This window comes from Odocoileus virginianus, chromosome 3 (assembly GCF_023699985.2).
Source record: "Odocoileus virginianus isolate 20LAN1187 ecotype Illinois chromosome 3, Ovbor_1.2, whole genome shotgun sequence".
Classification (NCBI taxonomy): Eukaryota; Metazoa; Chordata; class Mammalia; order Artiodactyla; family Cervidae; genus Odocoileus; species Odocoileus virginianus.
The window spans coordinates 11,019,066-11,037,524 of record NC_069676.1 but is presented as its reverse complement, the minus strand read 5'-3'; the positions used below and the strand labels follow the sequence as shown (position 1 = coordinate 11,037,524).

The window sequence follows — 18,459 nt, the reverse complement described above, 5'->3', positions numbered from 1 at the left end:
CCTGAAATGCTATTAAGGAAAATTGCTGTTTTTGAATGGGCCAGGTGGCCAGACCCCATTCTACAGCCCATCATGCCTCAGACACAGCAACTCAATCCAGGAGGGAGGGCTGGAAGGAGGCAGAGGACAGGTGAGAGACACCTGACTGCACATTTTCTCACTTGTTGACTCATCCAGGAGATTTTGGAGCCTAGGGCAAGGCAGGGCTTTCCCAAGGGAGCCTGTAACTGTAAGGTGATAAGGCAGTTTTGTTTGTTGTTGTTGTTGTTGTTGTTTAATTCATTAAAACATCAGCTTTGTTCTGAAGTCTGTAGTTACTTCAAGATACTATCTTGGAGGAAGAAAGGAGGGACATTGCTGCATGACACATGTCCTGGTTTCATAATAAAAAAGCATTAGTTTATAAAGGGAGTTCAGACAAAGGATAATCAACTACACATAAAGTCTTCCACCAGCAGAAGCTTTTCAAATAGTAAGCATCAAAGAGATCGTTCGTGCCTTCTTCCTCCCTGAGGATAAGGAGACAGTCTTCTTGGAGCAAGGGAGGAAGTAAGTTCACAAATGGTCCTTCTAGGTTGGAAGGAATTTGGTCCTCAGTCTGCTGTAAAAGGTTGGCCGGGGAGGCCAGAGAAGAAAGGTTTGTCATAGATATCAAGCATTCACTATGTCCTGAGTTGGTTGAAGCCAAGTCTTTGGAAGTGGGCTTAGGGATATTCCCTTTGTGGTCCTGGTTGTTTGCTTTCATTGGACTGCATGTTTCAGTCTCTTCTGGACACAAATAAACCTCAATGCATCCTTGGGTACCTGCCAAATGTATTTATAGGCTCTCTATTGGGTCAGGCACTTCAAGTCATGTTTCTGGAGGGGCTTTCACAACTATTAACAGTTTGGTCTTTAAGGCCACTAATTTTTCGAATATCTTGATATGTAACATAAGCTAACCTTTGATTCTCTGAATCCTCGTTTAACAGTTTGAGGTCCAGGAAGCAGCTTGGATCAATCAGTTCATCTAATTTCCTCTCTTCCTGACTAGCTTGGTCACTTTTGACAGGCCTTGACACTGGGCCAGTATGCCCATGTTCTCAGATAGACGCAGCCCATCCACTGCATGTTGTTTTTAGACTTCTTAATGAGGTGGATGCCTTCCAGGACGTTGGTGATGTCATAAATCCTTCTCTTTCGCACCTTCAGCACCTCTGCTGCCCTGTTCAAATCTGAGACCCCATCAGGTGATCGGCTCAGTAGTTGAATGAACTCCTTGGTGAGCAGACCAAGGGATGTATCATGCCGTGTTTTTTCTGAGGGAGATTTTGGAGTTTGGGGGCTACCTGGACTTCGGGGTGCAGCTCTTCCTTGGCCCTTGGGGGTTTTTTAACCATGTGAGAGTACTGCTGACCACTTTCTTCTAGCTCCAGCCTGCGCTGTGCCCGCTGCTGTAAGGGCGTTTCTGAAACCAGCCTGGCTCCGGTGGGGAGGTGGGAGGTGCCGGCTGGAGAGGTGGCCTGGAGGGCCGAGCGGACCTGCGGCGCCGGGCGAGGACCGGCGCCCGCGGAGCGGGGCGGGGGTGCTGGGGAGAGGAGAGGGAGGGTGGCAGCGCCGGGGGCGGTTGCGAGGATGCCGGGACGGCCTCAGGCCAGGGAGCCGGCGAGCAGGATGAAGTTGGCGCCCCCGCTGCCCCTCCAGCGCCTCCTCCCGCCGCCCCCGCCGCCGCCGCCTCCCCAGTCACAAGCGCGTCCTCCACGCACTTGTAAGAAACGTCACCGGCGGGTCCGGGGGAGAGGGACAGACCCCGGAGGCGGCACGGGAACACGGCTGCTCCGCCCTCCGTTGCGGTGGGGGGTGACGGGGGAGACAGGGCGGGGGAAGGAAGGGGCAAGGGGAGAGGCGGGTCAGGGGCAGGCCCCGGCAGGCGAGGAAGGCTCAGGCGCTCAGGCCACCCGGGCCCCGCCGCTGCCACCGCCGGGATGCTCCCAGGCCGGCCGCCAGCCCAGGAGCCCCTCACCCCCAGACAGCCCACAACCGGCCCGCTGAAAATGCCTCTTGAGAGTCTCTTGGACAGCAAAGAGATCAAACCAGTCAATCCTAAAGGAAATCAACCCTGAATATTCAGTGGAAGGACTGATGCTGAAGCTAAAGCTCCAATACTTTGGCCACCTGATGCAAAGACTGGACTCATTGGAAAAGATCCTGGTGCTGGGAAAGAGTGAGGGCAAGAGGAGAAGGGGGTGATAAAGGATGAGATGGTTGGATGGCATCACTGACTCAATGAACATGAGTGTGAGCAAACTCCGGCAGATAGTGAAGGACAGGGAAGCCTGGCTGTGCTGCAGCCCATGGGTTCGCAAAGAGTTGGACACGATTTAGTAACTGAACAACAGTATGTAAAATAGATAGCCAGTGGGAATTTGCTGTGTGATACAGGGAGCTCAATCCAGTGTCCTGTGACAACCTAGAGGGGTGAGATGGGGGTGAGAGATGGGAGGAAGGTTCAAGAGGGAGGGCACATATGTATGCCTGTGGCTGATTCATGTTGATGTGTGGCAGAAACCAACACAATATTGTAAAGCAATTATCCTCCAATTAAAGTTTCAAAAAAAACAACAAAAGGCCAGAATAGAGCAAGAGAGGCAATGAGGAAGTAGAGCAAAAAGGGCCATCAGTCTTGCAAAACATCTCAGGGAATGGCTAGCCTTTGGAAGAGATGTATCAATCTCTTCTTTTCACAAGGGGCAGAGTCAGATTATCTCCCTGTGATCTGAACAAACACCCTTTGGCAGGGTCCTCTGAGGCAGGTCATTGAAAGTGAAAGTGTTAGTCACTCAGTGTCCAGCTCTTTGTCACCCCATGGACTGCAGCCAACCAGGCTCCTCTGTCCATGGAATTCTCCAAGCAAGAATACTGGAGTAGGTTGCCATTTCCTTCTCCAGGGGATCTTCCCTACCCAAGGATCGAACCTGGGTCTCTGACATTGCAGGCAGACTATTTACCAAGTGAGCCATCAGGGAAGCGTATGTATCAGTTTGAAGAAAGAGCAAGTACAGATATGAGGATGGCTCAGGCCAGACCTGTCAGGAACAAGGTTTTTGAGTCCACCAGGAGTCAAGGGCTTGTCATTATGTATGACCATAATAACACAAGCAATGAAAAGCAAGTCAAAGAAACAGTTTTAACATGGAGTCAGAATTGGTTTCTCCTGCAACATTGGCACCAGCAAAGGTTGAGTGATTCAGACCTCCTAACAGAGAGCCAAGTGCTCTAGGATTCTTCAGCTTAAGTACCTAATGAGTGGGGGTAGTGCAGGGATGGATAGAAGGCTCAGAGCAGTCAAGGACCAAAGATGAAAATGCACCAGGCCCCTTTACCGCAGAGAGGAGTTCACATTTAAGTGTCTGCTTTTCTTAAAAGGAAGCACATTCCATGCCTGGCCACACAGCCTTACACCAAGCCCTTGACCCCTGGTGGAGTCAAAAACCTTGTTCCTGGCAGGTCTGGCCTGGGCCATCCTCTTGTTTGTACTTGCTCCTTCTTGAAACTGAATCAGGAATCCCAGTGCAGGAGGAGCTGCAGAAGACACTAAAAGCAGTCTTAGCCAGGAAAAAGTCTTCTATCATGGGGTCGCAAAGAGTCGGACACGACTGAGTGAATAACCACAACAACAGCGCGGCGAAAGTGACTGGCTCGGGGGTCTTGTCCCACCTCACCTCCCGCAAGCTGTCACTTAGGCACAAGGGGCGGGGCTTTGGGATCCGTCCAACCAGGAGGACGCTGAGGCAGATGGGCGGGGCGATGTGCCGCTACGTGGACTTCCTTTCTTTTTCGCATTGCGTAGGTTTCGGGTTCTGTCTGGTTCACTGGCCTGGACATTCTCCTGCATCTTCTGTCGCTCTGGTGGTCGTCTCTGGGAGGGACTCAGACAGTCCCAGGAGACCTGGAAATGGTGAGTGTGCTGACCAGGGCATCGGACGCCGCGGTGGGACTAGTGGGGATCGGCGGAAACCCGCCATTTTGACCTGGCCCCTCGTGTTCACCCCCGGAGTGCGCAGATACGCGTTGTCTGGGGCTCCGCTCGGATCTTAGTCCCCTCGGGTTCTCAGCGGGGTTGTTGGCCGGCAGCCGGGTCCCCGGGCGTCCAATCTTGTCACTTCAGGAAGGAACTTCCGTCGCGAAGTCTGCCCGCTGGCTCTGCGCCTGCAGCCCCTCTTCTCCCCTAGATTGTGCGCTGACCACGTGCACGGTCTTCAGGGGACAATCGGGACTTGTCCAGGGTTCTGTCGTGGGATTAACTGTTGTCTGAGGGTTCCCAGACCATCTGTTCTGCAGGAAGGAGAGGGGGAGCGCCGGGCTTCCTCTGAGTTTTCTGAATATTTGGGAAGTGGACTCTTAAAACTGAACACCTTAGCCCTCAAGAGCACCTATGTAGGACTGGCAGTGAATCATTAAATTTCCAGATTGCTCCCTTTATTCTCAAAGTCGATTTCGCCTCTCCGATTAAAATTACTTATCAGCTGTTTGTCTCTGCGGTGCATTTAAACACAAGCAATGCTCTAACTGTTCATCCTGTTTGCACAGTCTTGGCGCGGAGTCGTGGATGGCATATTTGCAAGGGGCGGGGCGGCGGGGGGCGGTCTGTGAATATTTTACCTGAGCGCCAAGCCGCGAAAATAACCACTGGGAAGTAGGTTGTATGAAATCCTTTCCGTTCCCGATTTTTTTTTTTTTTTATTTAACTGAGAACAGATATCCTAGAAGAAGTTCTTTCGTGGAGGATTTTTTTTTAATTAATCTATATATTACTTTTGGCTGTGCTGGGCCTTTGCCTCTGCGCGGACCCTTCTCCAGTCGCGGAAAGCGGGGGCCTTTCTTGGCTGAATTGCTCGAGCTTCTCACTGCAGTGGTCTCCCCTGCCGCCTCGGAGCAGGGGTCCCAGGGCAGGTGAGCTCAGTAGTTGCCTCCGGTCTCTAGAGCACTGTCTTAGTAGCTCCCTCGCATGTGGAATCGTCCCAGAATAGGAATGGAACCCATGTCTCCTGTCTTTACCACTGAGCCACCGGGGAGCCCACCTAGAGGATTTTTTGAAAACTTTTCTGGATCTGCCCTGCCAGTCACTATGTTACTCCCCTTCAAAAGATTTACTCCTTAATTTAAGTTTTTTTTTTTCAGTAGTGTGAAATGTATTTAATTAATAGAACCTGGTAAGTGCTAAGAGAGGTTAATTTCAGGGGGGGAATAAATTCTAGTATTACATTCCATTTGTGAAGAATTTTTGTTTGACTATTTTTTATTCCCTGAATGAGTATGGTGATTTATTTTGGACTGTACTATTGGTTGATTTCAAATGGCATTATAGGATTTAGACTTGCAGACTAAAAGTATTCAAGTATGATTAATTATGTAGAAAATAAACTTGCCCTGGAAATATTAATTGATATATATTTTCTGAAAGGAATAGATACTTGGGGTTTTCTGGGTAGAGTAGTAAAAGTTACTTGTAATTTTCTTCTCTCATTTCCATATAAACATTGGATTTGAGTGATTTTCCTGAATTAGGCAGACAGGGTTTGTGTACTTAAAATTTCAGTGGTGGTAGAGAGCCCTTTAAATGGAGAGCAGAGCCTGAGGTCAGTGTTGTCAGACTACGGCCCCCTTGGAGCCTTCAAGGGGAAGTACTTGAAGGCACTCATATACTTGGAATCATACAGTTTATAGCTTTGTCATATTAACTTCTTTCAGTTAGCTGTATATACTTTTGAGCTTTCTTGGTGTGTTTTCATAGCTTGATTTCTTCCCTGGTGGCTCAGTGGTAAAGAATCCACCTGCCAAAGACTGAAGGCGGGAGGAGAAGAGGACGACTGAGGAGGAGATGGTGAAGGACAGGGAAGTCTGGTGTGCTGCAGTCCATGGGGTCACAAAGAGTCTGACACGACTGAGCAATCGAACAACAATTTCATCATGTGGATATACCGCTGATAATTTGACTCTTGCAAGATATCTTGCTTACCTCAATTCATGACAATTGTGAATAAAGCCCTTCAGGTATTTATGTGCAGGTTCTGTGTGACTATGATTCGACCTTATTTGGACAAATAACAGTGTGATTGTGGGCCTTAATATACATCAGTTCAGTTCAGTCGCTCAGTCGTGTCCGACTCTGCTACCCCATGAATCGCAGCACCCCAGGCCTCCCTGACCATCACCAGCTCCCGGAGTTTACTCAAACTCATGTCCATCATGTCGGTGATGCCATCCAGCCATCTCATCCTCTGTCGTCCTCTTCTCCTCCTGCTCCCAATCTCTCCCAGCATCAGGGTCTTCTCCAGTGAGTCAACCCTTCACATGAGGTGGCCATAGTATTGGAGTTTCAGCTTCAGCATCAGTCCTTCCAATGAACACCCAGGACTGATCTCCTTCAGGATGGACTGGTTGGATCTCCTTGCAGTCCAAGGGACTCTCAAGGGTCTTCTCCAACACCACAGTTCAAAAGCATCAATTTGTCGGCGCTCAGCTTTCGTGACAGTCCAACTCTCACATCCATACATGACCACTGGAAAAACCATAGCCTTGACCAGATGGACCTTTGTTGGCTAAGTAATGTCTCTGCTTTTTAATATGCTATCTAGGTTGGTCATAATTTTCCTTCCAAGGAGTAAGCGTCTTTTAATTTCATGGCTGCAATCACCATCTGCAGTGATTTGGGAGCCCCCCAAAAATAAAGTCTGACACTGTTTCCACTGTTTCTCCCTCTATTTCCCATACATAGTAAGAGTATATTTTGTTTTGAAAGAAAGCTCCTGTCTTCCATGGTAAGGGTACCAAATTCCGTTCCCCCCATCTTAGGGCGTCCCTGGTGGTTCAGTGGTAAAGAACCCACCTGCCAATGCAGGGGACCCAGGTTCAATCCCTGGGTCAGGAAGATCCCTTGGAGTAGGAAATGGCAATGCTCTCCAGTATTCTTGCCTAGAGAATTCCATGGACAGAGGAGCCTGGAGGGCTACAGTCCGTGGGGTCACAAAGAGTTGGACTCACTTGAGTGACTGCACTTTCACTTTCATAATTGCTTTTCAATGTTACAATTCTGCTGTTCAACAACATGAATCAGCTATATGTGCACATATATCACCTCCATAGAAGAGACTTATTTTTTTTATTTTAATGGTGTGAAATTACACTTTTTTTCTTTTACACACCTTGTGTTTGTTGTTGTTATATTTGAAAATTGTGTTGTTATATTTGAAAATTCATCACCAAACCCAAGGTGACATACATTTCATCCTATGATATGTTCCAGAAGTTTGTTACTTTTGCATCTTAAAAAACGTTTTCTCATTTCTTTACGTATTATTTGGCTGTGCCAAGTCTTAGTTTTGACATGTGGAATCCTGTTCCCTGACCAGGAATTGAATTTGAGCCCTCTGCATTTGGGAACATGAAGTCTTAGTCACTGGACCACGAGGGAAGTCCCACTTATGCATTTTACATTTAGATCCATGATATGTTTTCAGGGTCTTTTGGTGAGATGTATTAAGTCCTGTGTCTACATTTGTTTTGTTTGTGTGTGTGTTTTTATGAATATCCATTATTTCCATCCATATTTGTTTAAAAGATTTTGTTTGAATTGCCTTTCCTTCCTTGTCCGAGTTCACTGTGGATCTATAGGAAAACAACTGATTTTCTTTCAGTCTTGGGAACTCCAATTATCTATTTTTGGAGAAACTTTCAGTTGTTTCACAGAGATAATTGTCCTAGAACTGTAGAAAGCAAATGTTAGTCACTCAGTCGTGTCCAGCTGTTTGTGACTGTAGCCCGCCGGGTTCCTCTGTCCATGGGATTCCCCAGGTAAGAATATTGGAGAGGGTAACCATTTCCTTTTTCAGGGGAATCTTCCTGACCCCGGGATTGAACCCACATCTCCTGCATTGGCTGGCTGATTTTTTTACCATCTGAGCCGCCTGGGAAGCCCAATTATGTCCTAGAGAATAAATATTTGCTTTTACCTACAGGATTCATGAATATCTTCTTTCAACAGGAGTTTGAAAGAACTCCCTCTGTTACTTATTTGTGATTATAAGTGAGTGCTGGATTTTACAAAATCCTTTTAAATTTTCATTTCCCTCTCTGTTCCTTTCTGATACTGATAATTTATATCTACCCTTGTAGTCCTATTGATTAGATGTTTATCAGTGTTATTAATCTTGTCAAAGATCTGGCTTAAATTTTTTTCTTCTTCAATTATATTCATTTCCTTTCTGATTCTTATAATTTATTCTGCTTTCTTTGTGATTTTATGCTCTTCTCTTTGTTGTTCCCTAAGATAAATGCTTGCATTATTGTTTACAGATCTTTGTTTCTTCTGAATGTATTTGATGATGGCATAATTTTCTCTGTAGATACTGCTTTTGCAGCATCCCACAGTTTAGCTCAACGTAAATTTTAATTTCTCTTGAGACTTCTTTCATTCCATTTATTGTTTAGAGATATGTTGTTGAATCTCTGTGTGTTAGGGGAGTTTCCGACTCTTGCTTGTATTGATTGCTAGAGGAATGCCTTTGAGTTCTAAGAACATAGTTTATATGATTTTTGTTCTTTCAGATTTGTTAAGGTAATTTTTCTCTTTTAATATTAGTTATTTATTTTTGGCTGTGCTGGGTCTTCCTTGCAGCATGGACTTTCTCTACTTGCAGTGAGCAGCTACTCTCCAGTTGCGGTGTGCAGGCTTCTCATTGCGGTGTCTTCTCTTGCGGAGCTCAGGCTGTAGGTGTGGGTGAGTTTTAGTAGTTATAGTGGTGCACAGGCTGAGTTGCCCCATCATCATGTGGGATCTTCCTGCACCAGGGATCAAACCTGCGTCCTCTTCATTGACAGGTGGTTTCTCAACCACTAGACCATCAGGGAAGCCCCTTAAGTTAGTTTTATGTTTCAGAAAGTGTTCTGTCTTGTTGAATGTTCCATGTGTATTTGAAAAGAATGTCAATTTTGCTTTCGTTGCATTGATCATTTCTTAGATTCCCATTGAATTGAGTTGTTTCATGGTGCTGTTCAGTTCTTTTTTTTTTTTAGTTTTTTATTTTGTACTGGGATATAGCCAATTAACAATGTTGTGATAGTTCCAGGCGAACAAGGAAGGGGCTGAGTCATACATATACATGTACCTATTCTCTTCTAAACTCCCCTCCCATCCAGGCTGCTCCATAACCTTGAGCAGAGTTTTATGTGCTGTACAGTAGGTCTTTGTTGGTTATCCATTTTAAATATAGCAGTGTGTACATGTTCCTCTCTTAACTCTCTGTCTCCTCCTCCCACCCTCAACCATAAACTCATTCTGAGAGTCTATTTCTGTTCTGTAAGTAAGTTCATTTCTATCATCTCTTTTTAGATTATACATGTAAGGGATATCATAAGATATTTCTCCTCTGTCTGACTTCACTCAGTATGACACTCCATGTTGCTGCAGATGACAGTATTTCATTCTTTTTAATGGCTGAGTAATATTCCATTGTATGTATGTACCACATCTTCTTTATCCGTTCCTCTGTCAATGAACATTTAGGTTGCTTCCATGTCTTGGCTGTTGTTAAACAGTGCTGCAGTAAACATTGGGGCACATGTATCTTTTCTGATCATGTTTTTCTCCAGTTATATATGCCCAGGAGTCCTCCTTGCATTTTTCATCTCTTGCCTTATATAGTTTGCCACTTTGTTGCTATGTATGTACATGTGAAAGACACTTTTTTGGAGAATGGACCTTTTTATCGTTTTGTCAGGTTCCTTCTAACCTCTGTGTGTCTGTTGGTCTTTAAATACTTCAGTCCATTTGCTTCTTGCTTGTATTTTTTTGTTTTCCTGAAAAGAACTCCAAGTTGATTCTAGTCGTTGTTTCTCTATATCAAAAGTATATTTCTACCTTCTGACAGTATAGTCTCTTTGCCTTTGTTTTTTGTTTTTTTTGTTTGTTTGTTTTTCCCTCTATTTGATTATAATACACTTTCATCTCCATTTTAGGTGTTTTCATTTCTTGTTCAACTGAGATTCTTCATCATTAGTATTAGGAAAATCTTACCAGTTATTACTTACTTTTGTCTCTCTTCTTCAGTTATTTTCATCATGTGTATCTAAGTCTTCTGTTAAAGAAGGTCATGTGAGGGTCATGGATATTGTGTTCTATATTTTTTTGTGTGTTTATGTGAGACTCTGGTGAAACAGAGTTTTTTGGTAACAGGCCCTAAGAACAGAATATTTGGGGCATTTTTTAAAAGTCTTTTCTTTTCTCTTTTCCGTTTTCAGGACACCAGTTTGCCCTGTGAATCAGTGCTTTCATGACTCTGGGAGGACTTGTTTATTTCAAGTTTTTTATTCTCTTCTTGTGACATGGAGAATCATAACTTCTAAATTCACAAATCCCAGACTAGATTTTCATTCTGGCAGTGGCTGTAGTGGCTGCTTGGGAAACACTTGTTCCTGAAATTGCAGGTTGGAGACTTCATGTCCTTTTGAAGGAAGCCAATGATGAAAGTCTTATATCTTTTCTAATTATGAGAAAATTCACCATCAGAGTATTATGGACATTGATGAACTCTCTTGTAAACTGTAGCTCATAATCTTATTACTTAAGGGCAGTGAGGTTCAGGGTGTACTGTTAAAGAGTGTGATGAAAAAGAGATTTTCCAGCACATAATTGCCCTATATGTTCTAAAATTTGGCTGGAAGCAGCCCTGAGGCACCTGAGTATAGGAATTTTGTGGTCTAGATTTCTTATTTTATTAACTTACTGGATTTTCGCTCTGCGCACAGATTTTCTCTGTGGCTTCTTGCTGTAGTGTTTAGTTCTCTTGTTGCAGAGAGCACGGGACTCTAGAAAACAGGCTCAGTAGTTGTGGCCCACGGGCTTAGTTGCCCTGGGGCGTGTGAGATCTTCTCTGACCAGGGATTGAACTTTTGTCTCCTGCCCTGGGGGCTTCCCTGGTAGCTGAGACACTAAAGAGTCTGCCTGCAATGCAGGAGATGTGGGTTCAATCTCTGGGTCAGGAAGGAACCCTGGAGACGGAAGTGGCAACCCACTCCAGTATTCTTGCCTGGAGAATTCCATGGACAGAGGAGTGTGGTGGGCTACAGTCCAAGGGGTCGCAAAGAGTCAGACACGACTGAGCGAATAGCACTCCTGCGTTGGCAGGTGGATTCCTAAATACTGAACCACCAGTATTCATAAACCCTGTATTGGAATATCACTTTTTAAAAATATATATAATTTAGAAACCAGGAATGTCCCTAATGTGTTACTGCTTCTTCTCCATAACTGAGGTCTAAGTTTGAAATCGCTTCCTACATGCATCAAGTTTTTTTATAGAAAAAAAGGAAAAACAGACTCTGTGATAATTATTACACAACTTAAAGGCAGTGCTTCTGCAGAAGAGTATATTCAGGCAACTGCATGTGATTTCTTCTAAATACTTGGAGGACCTTGGCACAGTGTGGGCAGCTGGGCTTTGTTAAAAGTGTGAGTTCTGCAGGCTACCTGGGCATTGATGTTAGGTGATAGGACTAGAAAATACCATCCAATTTTTTGCTGCATTTTTATTCATTGAAACCTCATGCAGTCTGGATCCTCTGCCCCAAGGGGTACTGTAAATTGTAGACCATAAGGAAGAATATGAAAGAATTTTTTCACAAGAACTAAATGGTTCCTAAAATGGTATTTATTTCATCTGCATAGGATTTCTAATGTTTCCCTACATTCTCTGGTTCTGCCATGATCGTGATATGAGTGACACTATGACCACAGGAATGATGTGTAAATGGTTTCATTTCTTCATGATCCTGTCAAATTATTGAGGAGATGTAGAGAATAAGTTTTTCATGATCAAGTCATAGAATAACTCTTTATAAACAAAATAGTACATCACCCTCCTATAAATGGAGTGTGGGTATCTAGTGCTGTCAGTCTCATGCATCTTACTGTGTACATATTTTGGGTGTTTTAGGACTCATTGGCCTTTGAGGATGTGGCTGTAAACTTCACCCTGGATGAGTGGGTTTTACTGGATTCCTCACAGAGGAAACTCTACAGAGATGTGATGCGGGAAAACTTCAGGAATGTAGTCTCAGTAGGTAAGAATGAAGAATTCCTTCCCTTTGTCAATTAGAGAGCAAGTGTTTCTTATCCATCTATGCTGTTCAGAGATGTGGAATGTGGAAAGGGAGGACAGTGATAAAGTAGGAAAAAAAAAAAAAGGAATTCCCTGGCAGTCCAGAGGTTAAGTATCAGCACTTTCACTGCTGTGGCCCTGGTTCAATCCCTGTTCAAGGAACTAAGATCCCACAAAATGTACAGGGAGGTGAAAAGAAAAAAAAGAAACTGGGCAGTGTCGAGTTCATTATGGACATAACATTCTGTAATGTCTAATACTTTGGGATCTTTTTTCTGGGTCTGCATTTCAGAAGCAAAACAGGAAGACCATGACATTGAAGATCAGGACAAAAACCAGGAGAGAAAATTACGGTGAGCCATTTGTATAGTACAAAGCATGTCTCATATGAGAATCTTATGAAAACCTTAAAGGAAGCAAACAAAATAAATAGCTCTATCTTCAAATTTAGTTGTTTTTAGAAAATGTCTCCCTTAAATTTTCTTAAATGTGATATAAATGTTCTGTGTTTGAAATATAGTTTGTGTGCAGTCAGTATTCATAAAGCCTATATTTGAATATCACTTTTTAGTAGAAAAGGGAAAGTCCTGTTAACAGTGTTCAGTTTGTTTGACTTCTACCAAGTCACACAAGATAGAAAACCTCACTATTGCTATAAATCATAATAAAGACAGTAAATATAATGTAATTAAGGGGAAAAAAATCATTAATAGTATTCTCATGATTTACAGAAATCCCAAAGCAGAGAGACACTCTGAAAAGAGAGACATTAATTCCTCTGAAGAAAGCTTCAACCTTATTCCAACTCCCAATGTGAAGAGAACTCGTGATATAAAACCATGGGAATGCAGAGCATGTGGGAAAGTCTTCATGTATCATTCATCCCTTACTAGACACATGAAATGTCACATTGAAAACAGATCAGGAGATCGCCGAAAGTACCGGGAGAAGGTATATAAATGTAAAGAATGTGGAATAGCATTCATTTTTCCTAGTGCTCTGAAGACCCATGAAAGGAGTCACACAGGAGAGAAACCCTATGAATGTAAGGAATGTGGCAAAGCCTTCACGTGGCACACAACTTTTCGAAAACACATGGGAACACACACTGGAGACTTACCTTACAAGTGTCAGAAATGTGAGAAAGCATTCATTTATCCCAGTCACCTACGAATGCATGAAAGCACTCATAAAGGACATAAACCTTATAAATGTACAGAATGTGGGAAAACCTTTGAAAGTCCTGAAACTATTGAAATACATGAAAGGATTCACAGGGGAGAGAAACCTTATGAATGTAAGCAGTGTGGTAAAGCTTTCAAACGTTTGAGGTCCTTCCAGGCACACAAAAGACATCACATAGGAGAGACACCGTTTGTATGTAAAACATGCTCTAAAGTATTGAATACTGCCTGGTCGCTACGAAATCATGAAAGAATCCACACTGGAGAAAAACCATATAAGTGTAAGGAATGTGGGAAAGCCTTCTTATTAAATGTAACCCTTCAGAAACACATGATAACACACACTGGGGATGGACCTTATAAATGCAAAGAATGTGAGAGAGTATTCATTCATCCCAGTTCTTTTAAAGTACATGAAAGGAGTCACACTGGAGAGAAACCATATCAATGTGACCAGTGTGGTAAATGGTACCGGTATCCATCATTTTTAAAAATACATCGAAGGACCCATAGTTGACAAGGGGGACACTTTGAATGTATGGGAATAAAATGAGAATGAAACGTATGGGAATGGGAAATGAAAGGGAAACGTTCTGTTCCACTTACGTTGACATGCATGAAAGAATTCACACTGGACAGAAACCTGTCAATTTGATGGAAATGTCGGGAATCTTCCATTTGTGTCTCAGTCATTCAGAGACCCATGAGACTACACACTGGACAGGAAATCATATAAAATGTGAAGAATGTGGAAAAGGCTTTTCCGATCTTAGTAGTTTCTGAAACCATAAAAGGATTTACTAGGTAAAACCTTGTTTGTAAACAGCCTCAGAAATACTTCAATTGGCTGACATCATTATATGGAAAAACTCCCATGGAGAAGATGTGTAAATGTAAATAACATGAGATAAATTGATGGAAAGTAATCCATGCTTAATGTTCCAGAAAACCTTCAGCATGAAAGAGTTGTTTTATTTCTATTTATTAGTATTTTCTTTTGACCTCAACTTGGGACATGTAGGATCTTAGTTCCCCAACCAGTGATGGAAGCCATGCCCCTGCAGTGGAGGCATGTTGTCTTAACCACTGGACCGCTGGGGAAGTCCCAAAGGAATTGTTTTAAAATTTTTTTTTAATTTATAAATGCATTGTGTTTTCTAAAGATCTTCCTTCAAGTTTAACCTTAAATGGTGGATTTCTACTCATTTCAGAAAGGAATGTTAATGTCACTTGTTTCTGTAAGTTATCTTTCAACCACAGTACATAAGGTTTAAAGGTAGTCATTTTTCCTTTACTCAGATAGTGATTTTTTTTTCCTCTTTGGATGTAATAGAAAAGGATAACTTTGTTTCTTTGCTAGGCAAAGGGGGCCACAGTGGGCTAATGCCCTCAAAACCATGTGTTCCCACTTGGGGAAGAGAGTGCGAAAGTTTTATAATAATTGTTCAGAGAGGTTCACTTCATGGACATTCTTCTGATGGGTGGGTGGTGAGGCAAGTTGGAATCAGCATCATCAACCTGAGGTCCAGCTGCTCTGGGGTCTACCTGTTTGTGGACAGCATACCCTCCTTAATCATTAACTTCTCCCACCTGAGGGAGTTTCAGTTTCTGCAAAATAACTCAAAGATGTTGTGTGTGTTCATTGATGGGGAATCAGGACCTTGCCCCAAGGCTGCTCTTGACTCTTTATCCCTGGTCTTGCACCCCCTCCCTTCCCTGATTAACAGCTGCTTGCCTCAGCCCACTGGAACTCAGGGAAGTTCATGGAAGCAGAGTGAAGGCTGTTTCCTGTAATCAAAGAGAAGGACACAGAAAGGCCGTGTCCCCAGGAGCCCCGCAGGGTCCGGCTCAGTATCAGTGTGGCAGTTCCTAGATGTATAACCTATTATATATATTGTACCCTGTTTTATGGGCTTCCTTGGTAGCTCAACTTATAAAGAATCTGCCTGCAATGCAGGAGACCCCTGTTCAATTCCTGGGTCAGGAAGATCCCCTGGAGAAAGGATAAGCTATCCACTCCAGTATTCGTGGGCTTCCCTGGTGGCTCAGATGGTAAAGAATCCGCCTGCAATGCAGGAGACCAGGGTTCCATCCCTAGGTTGGGGTGATCCCCTGGAGGAGGGCGTGGCAACCCTCTCCAGTTGGTGGTGGTGAGTATAGGAGCCTTTTTCCATTTCCATTCCATTAATCACTTGGAATTAATATTATGTATGGCTAGGATGTCAAACAGTATACTGCTAGCTAAATTATGATTTTTCCTATTTGTTTTTTCTATTTCTGGCTAATTGAACAGACTGCTTGTTTGCATGTGTGTGTGGTTGCTCAGTCATATCTCTTTGCAACCCTTTGGATTGTAGCCCACCAGGTTCCTCTGTCCATGGAATTCTTCCCGGAAAGAATACTGGAGTGGGTTGCTATTTCCTATTCCAGGGGATCTTTCTGAACCAGAGATTGAACCCGTCTCCTGCATTGGCAGGTGGATTCTTTGCCACTGCGCCACCTGGGAAGCCTGAATAGACTATGAGACTTGTGTTAATCCTAAGGATGTCAAGTTAGAGGTAGGACCCAGACTTTCTAGAATCCATCCTCTTTGTAGTTCGTTGTTAGCATTCACCAGTAGCTCACCTGTGTATGACTTAAAAGCAGATGTAAAAAAGACATTGTTCAGATATTAGAGCCTCCACCCTGGGAGACAGACAGTTACACAGGAGCTTCAAGGACAGCATCATCTAGCATATTTTCCAAACTCCGTGAACTTGTAGTGAAGAGTGTCATCACCACCAGCAACCAGTGTTTGATTTCCATTTTTATAGATGTATAGTTTCCCCCAATGTCTTCATAGCTTCCACATCGAAGATCCAGCAGAGTTTGGATTTTTTCTGTTAGGCTTCCTGTGTCCACAAGGAAAGTATTTCAGGGTTTTGTGGTTGGGAATATCCTGATTCCACTCTTCTCTGGATTATATCTTTGTTTCCTCTCCTACATGTCAGTTTGCTGCTTCTCTGATGCACTGTGCACTGCTGTCCTTGACCCATTGTTTCCATGTGAGAAGAATCACCTTCCTTCTGTCAGGAAGGCTGTGCCTGATACTTGTAGCTGAACATAATCCTTCAATGTGTTTTTTTATTGTATTTTCTGTTATATGATTAAAACTTTGAATTTGTTGTGAAACAGAAGGTTTTGTCGTATCAAATGTTTTACCAATGTTCTGAACTGTTCATTAGCCAACAAGTTTGCTTTTCATGTCCTCAGAGAATATATTAAAGTATCCATTCAGAAAAACTGTGCATTATTCTTCATTAAATCATTATACAGTCTTGTCAGTTTTATCCTGTGAGTAAGTGCAAAGTCAGCTACTTTATCTTTGGGCCATTTTCTTGCTTTTAGTTACAGTTTTCCTCATGAAACTAATTTCTTACTCTTTTTTTTTTTTAAGTTTTATTTATTTTATTTTTGGCTGTGCTGGGTCTTTGTTGTTGCACCTGGGCTTTCTCTAGTTGCAGTGAGCTGGGGCTACTGTCTAGTTGTGGTGTGCGCACATCTCATCGTGGTGGTTTCTCTTGTGGAGCACAGGCTCTAGGGTGCGTGGGCTTCAGTATTTGTGACACACAGTTCCAGTTGCCCCTTGGCGTGTGGAATCCTACCCAACCAGGGACAGAACCTGTGTCCTCTGCATTGACAGGCAGATTCCCAACCACTGGACCACCAAGGCAGTCCCTCATTTCTTCTTATCTGCAGAAGTTAAAAGTTGTGGCAGCGCCATCTTGCCTGTGACCTCTAAGATCATAGCTGTAGTCAGATTCTAGGGTGAAGTAAATTCTATTAATAAATTCTATTAAGAGTAACATGGAAACTTACATTACCTATGTAAAATAGACAATGGGAATTGCTGTATGTCTTAGTAAACTCAGACAGGAGGTCTGTATCAACCTGGAGGAGTGGGGTTGGGAGATAGGTTCAAGAGGGTGGGGACATATGTATACCTATGGCTGATTCATGTTGAGGTTTGACAGAAAACAAAATTCTGTAAATCAATTGTCCTTCAATTAAATGTTTTTAAAAAGTAGAATTACAGGGTAAAAAAAAGTGATGATAGGACTTCTCTGGTGGCTCAGTGGTAATTCACCTACCAATACAGGAGATACGGGTTCAATCCCTGGTCAGGAAAAATCCCACTTGCCTTGGAGCAACTAAGGTCATGGGCCACAACTACTGAGCCCGAGTACCCTAGAGCCCTTGCTCAGCAATGAGAAACCACTGCAAGGAGAGCCTGCATACCACAAGTAGCAGTTGCCCCTGCTCCCTGCAACTAGAAAAAAGTCTGTGCAGCAACAAAGACCCAGCACAGCCAGATATAAATAAATTATATTTTAAAAGATAAGTTAGAGGAAATGCAAAAGTTCCTTAGAAGAAACAAACTCTGTTCAGTTGCTCAGTCATGTCCAATTCTTTGCAACCGCATGGACTGCAGCACGCCAGGCTTCCCTGTCCATCACCAACTCCTAGAGCTTCCTCATCAAACTCATTGTCCATCAAGTTGGTGATGCCATCCAACCATCTCATCCTCTGCTGTCCCCTTTTGCCTTCAATCTTTCCCAGCATCAGGGTCTTTCTAATGAGTCAGTTCTTCTCATGAGGTGGCCAAAGTATTGGAGTTTGAGCTTCAGCATCAGTCCTTTGAATTCAGGACTGATTTCCTTTAGGATGGACTGGTTGGATCTTGCAGTCCAAGGGACTCTCAAGACTCTTCTCCAACACCACAGTTCAAAAATACCAATTATTTGGTGCTCAGCTTTCTTTATAGCCCAACTTTCACATCCATACATGACTACTGGAAAAACCGTAGCTTTGATTAGATGAAACTTTGTTGGCAAAGTAATCTCTGCTTTTTAATATTCTGTCTAGGTTGGTCGTAGCTTTTCTTCCAAGGAGCAAGCATGTTTTAATTTCACGACTGCAGTCACCATCTTCAGTGATTTTAGAGCCCCCCAAAATAAAGTCTGTCACTTTTTCCATTGTTTCCCCATCTATTTGCCATGACGTGATGGGACTGGATGTCATGATCTTGGTTTTCTGAAGGTTGAGTTTTAAGCCAGCTTTTTCACTCTCCTCTTTCACTTTCATCAAGAGTCTCTTTA

General features: G+C 43.4%; 1 protein-coding gene and 1 pseudogene across 3 annotated transcripts; one reads left to right on the top strand and one right to left on the bottom strand.

The window, feature by feature from the left end:
* Positions 1-354: 354 nt before the first annotated feature.
* LOC110147424 (transcription factor E2F3 pseudogene) lies at positions 355-3,822 on the bottom strand (annotated as a pseudogene).
* Positions 3,782-16,497, top strand: LOC110147432 (zinc finger protein 709-like). 3 transcript variants are annotated; one of them, XM_070463719.1, is made up of 5 exons: positions 3,782-3,937; positions 10,279-10,464; positions 11,973-12,099; positions 12,430-12,490; positions 12,869-16,497. In XM_070463719.1, the coding sequence occupies exons 3-5, from the start codon at positions 12,066-12,068 to the stop codon at positions 13,836-13,838; spliced, it is 1,065 nt and encodes a 354-aa protein (XP_070319820.1). In that variant the 5' UTR covers positions 3,782-3,937; positions 10,279-10,464; positions 11,973-12,065; the 3' UTR covers positions 13,839-16,497. The 3 variants fall into 3 exon arrangements, with proteins under 3 accessions (XP_070319820.1, XP_070319802.1, XP_020764568.2); XM_070463701.1 differs by lacking the exon at positions 10,279-10,464 and adding an exon at positions 5,774-6,033; XM_020908909.2 differs by lacking the exon at positions 10,279-10,464.
* Positions 16,498-18,459: the final 1,962 nt, after the last annotated feature.

Coding starts and splice junctions, on each gene's coding strand:
- LOC110147432 (XM_070463701.1), top strand. CDS start 6,007: ATGACAATTGTGAATAAAGCCCTTCAG. Junction 6,034..11,972: donor TTGTGAATAAAGCCCTTCAG/GTATTTATGTGC, acceptor TGGGTGTTTTAG/GACTCATTGGCCTTTGAGGA. Junction 12,491..12,868: donor AACCAGGAGAGAAAATTACG/GTGAGCCATTTG, acceptor CATGATTTACAG/AAATCCCAAAGCAGAGAGAC.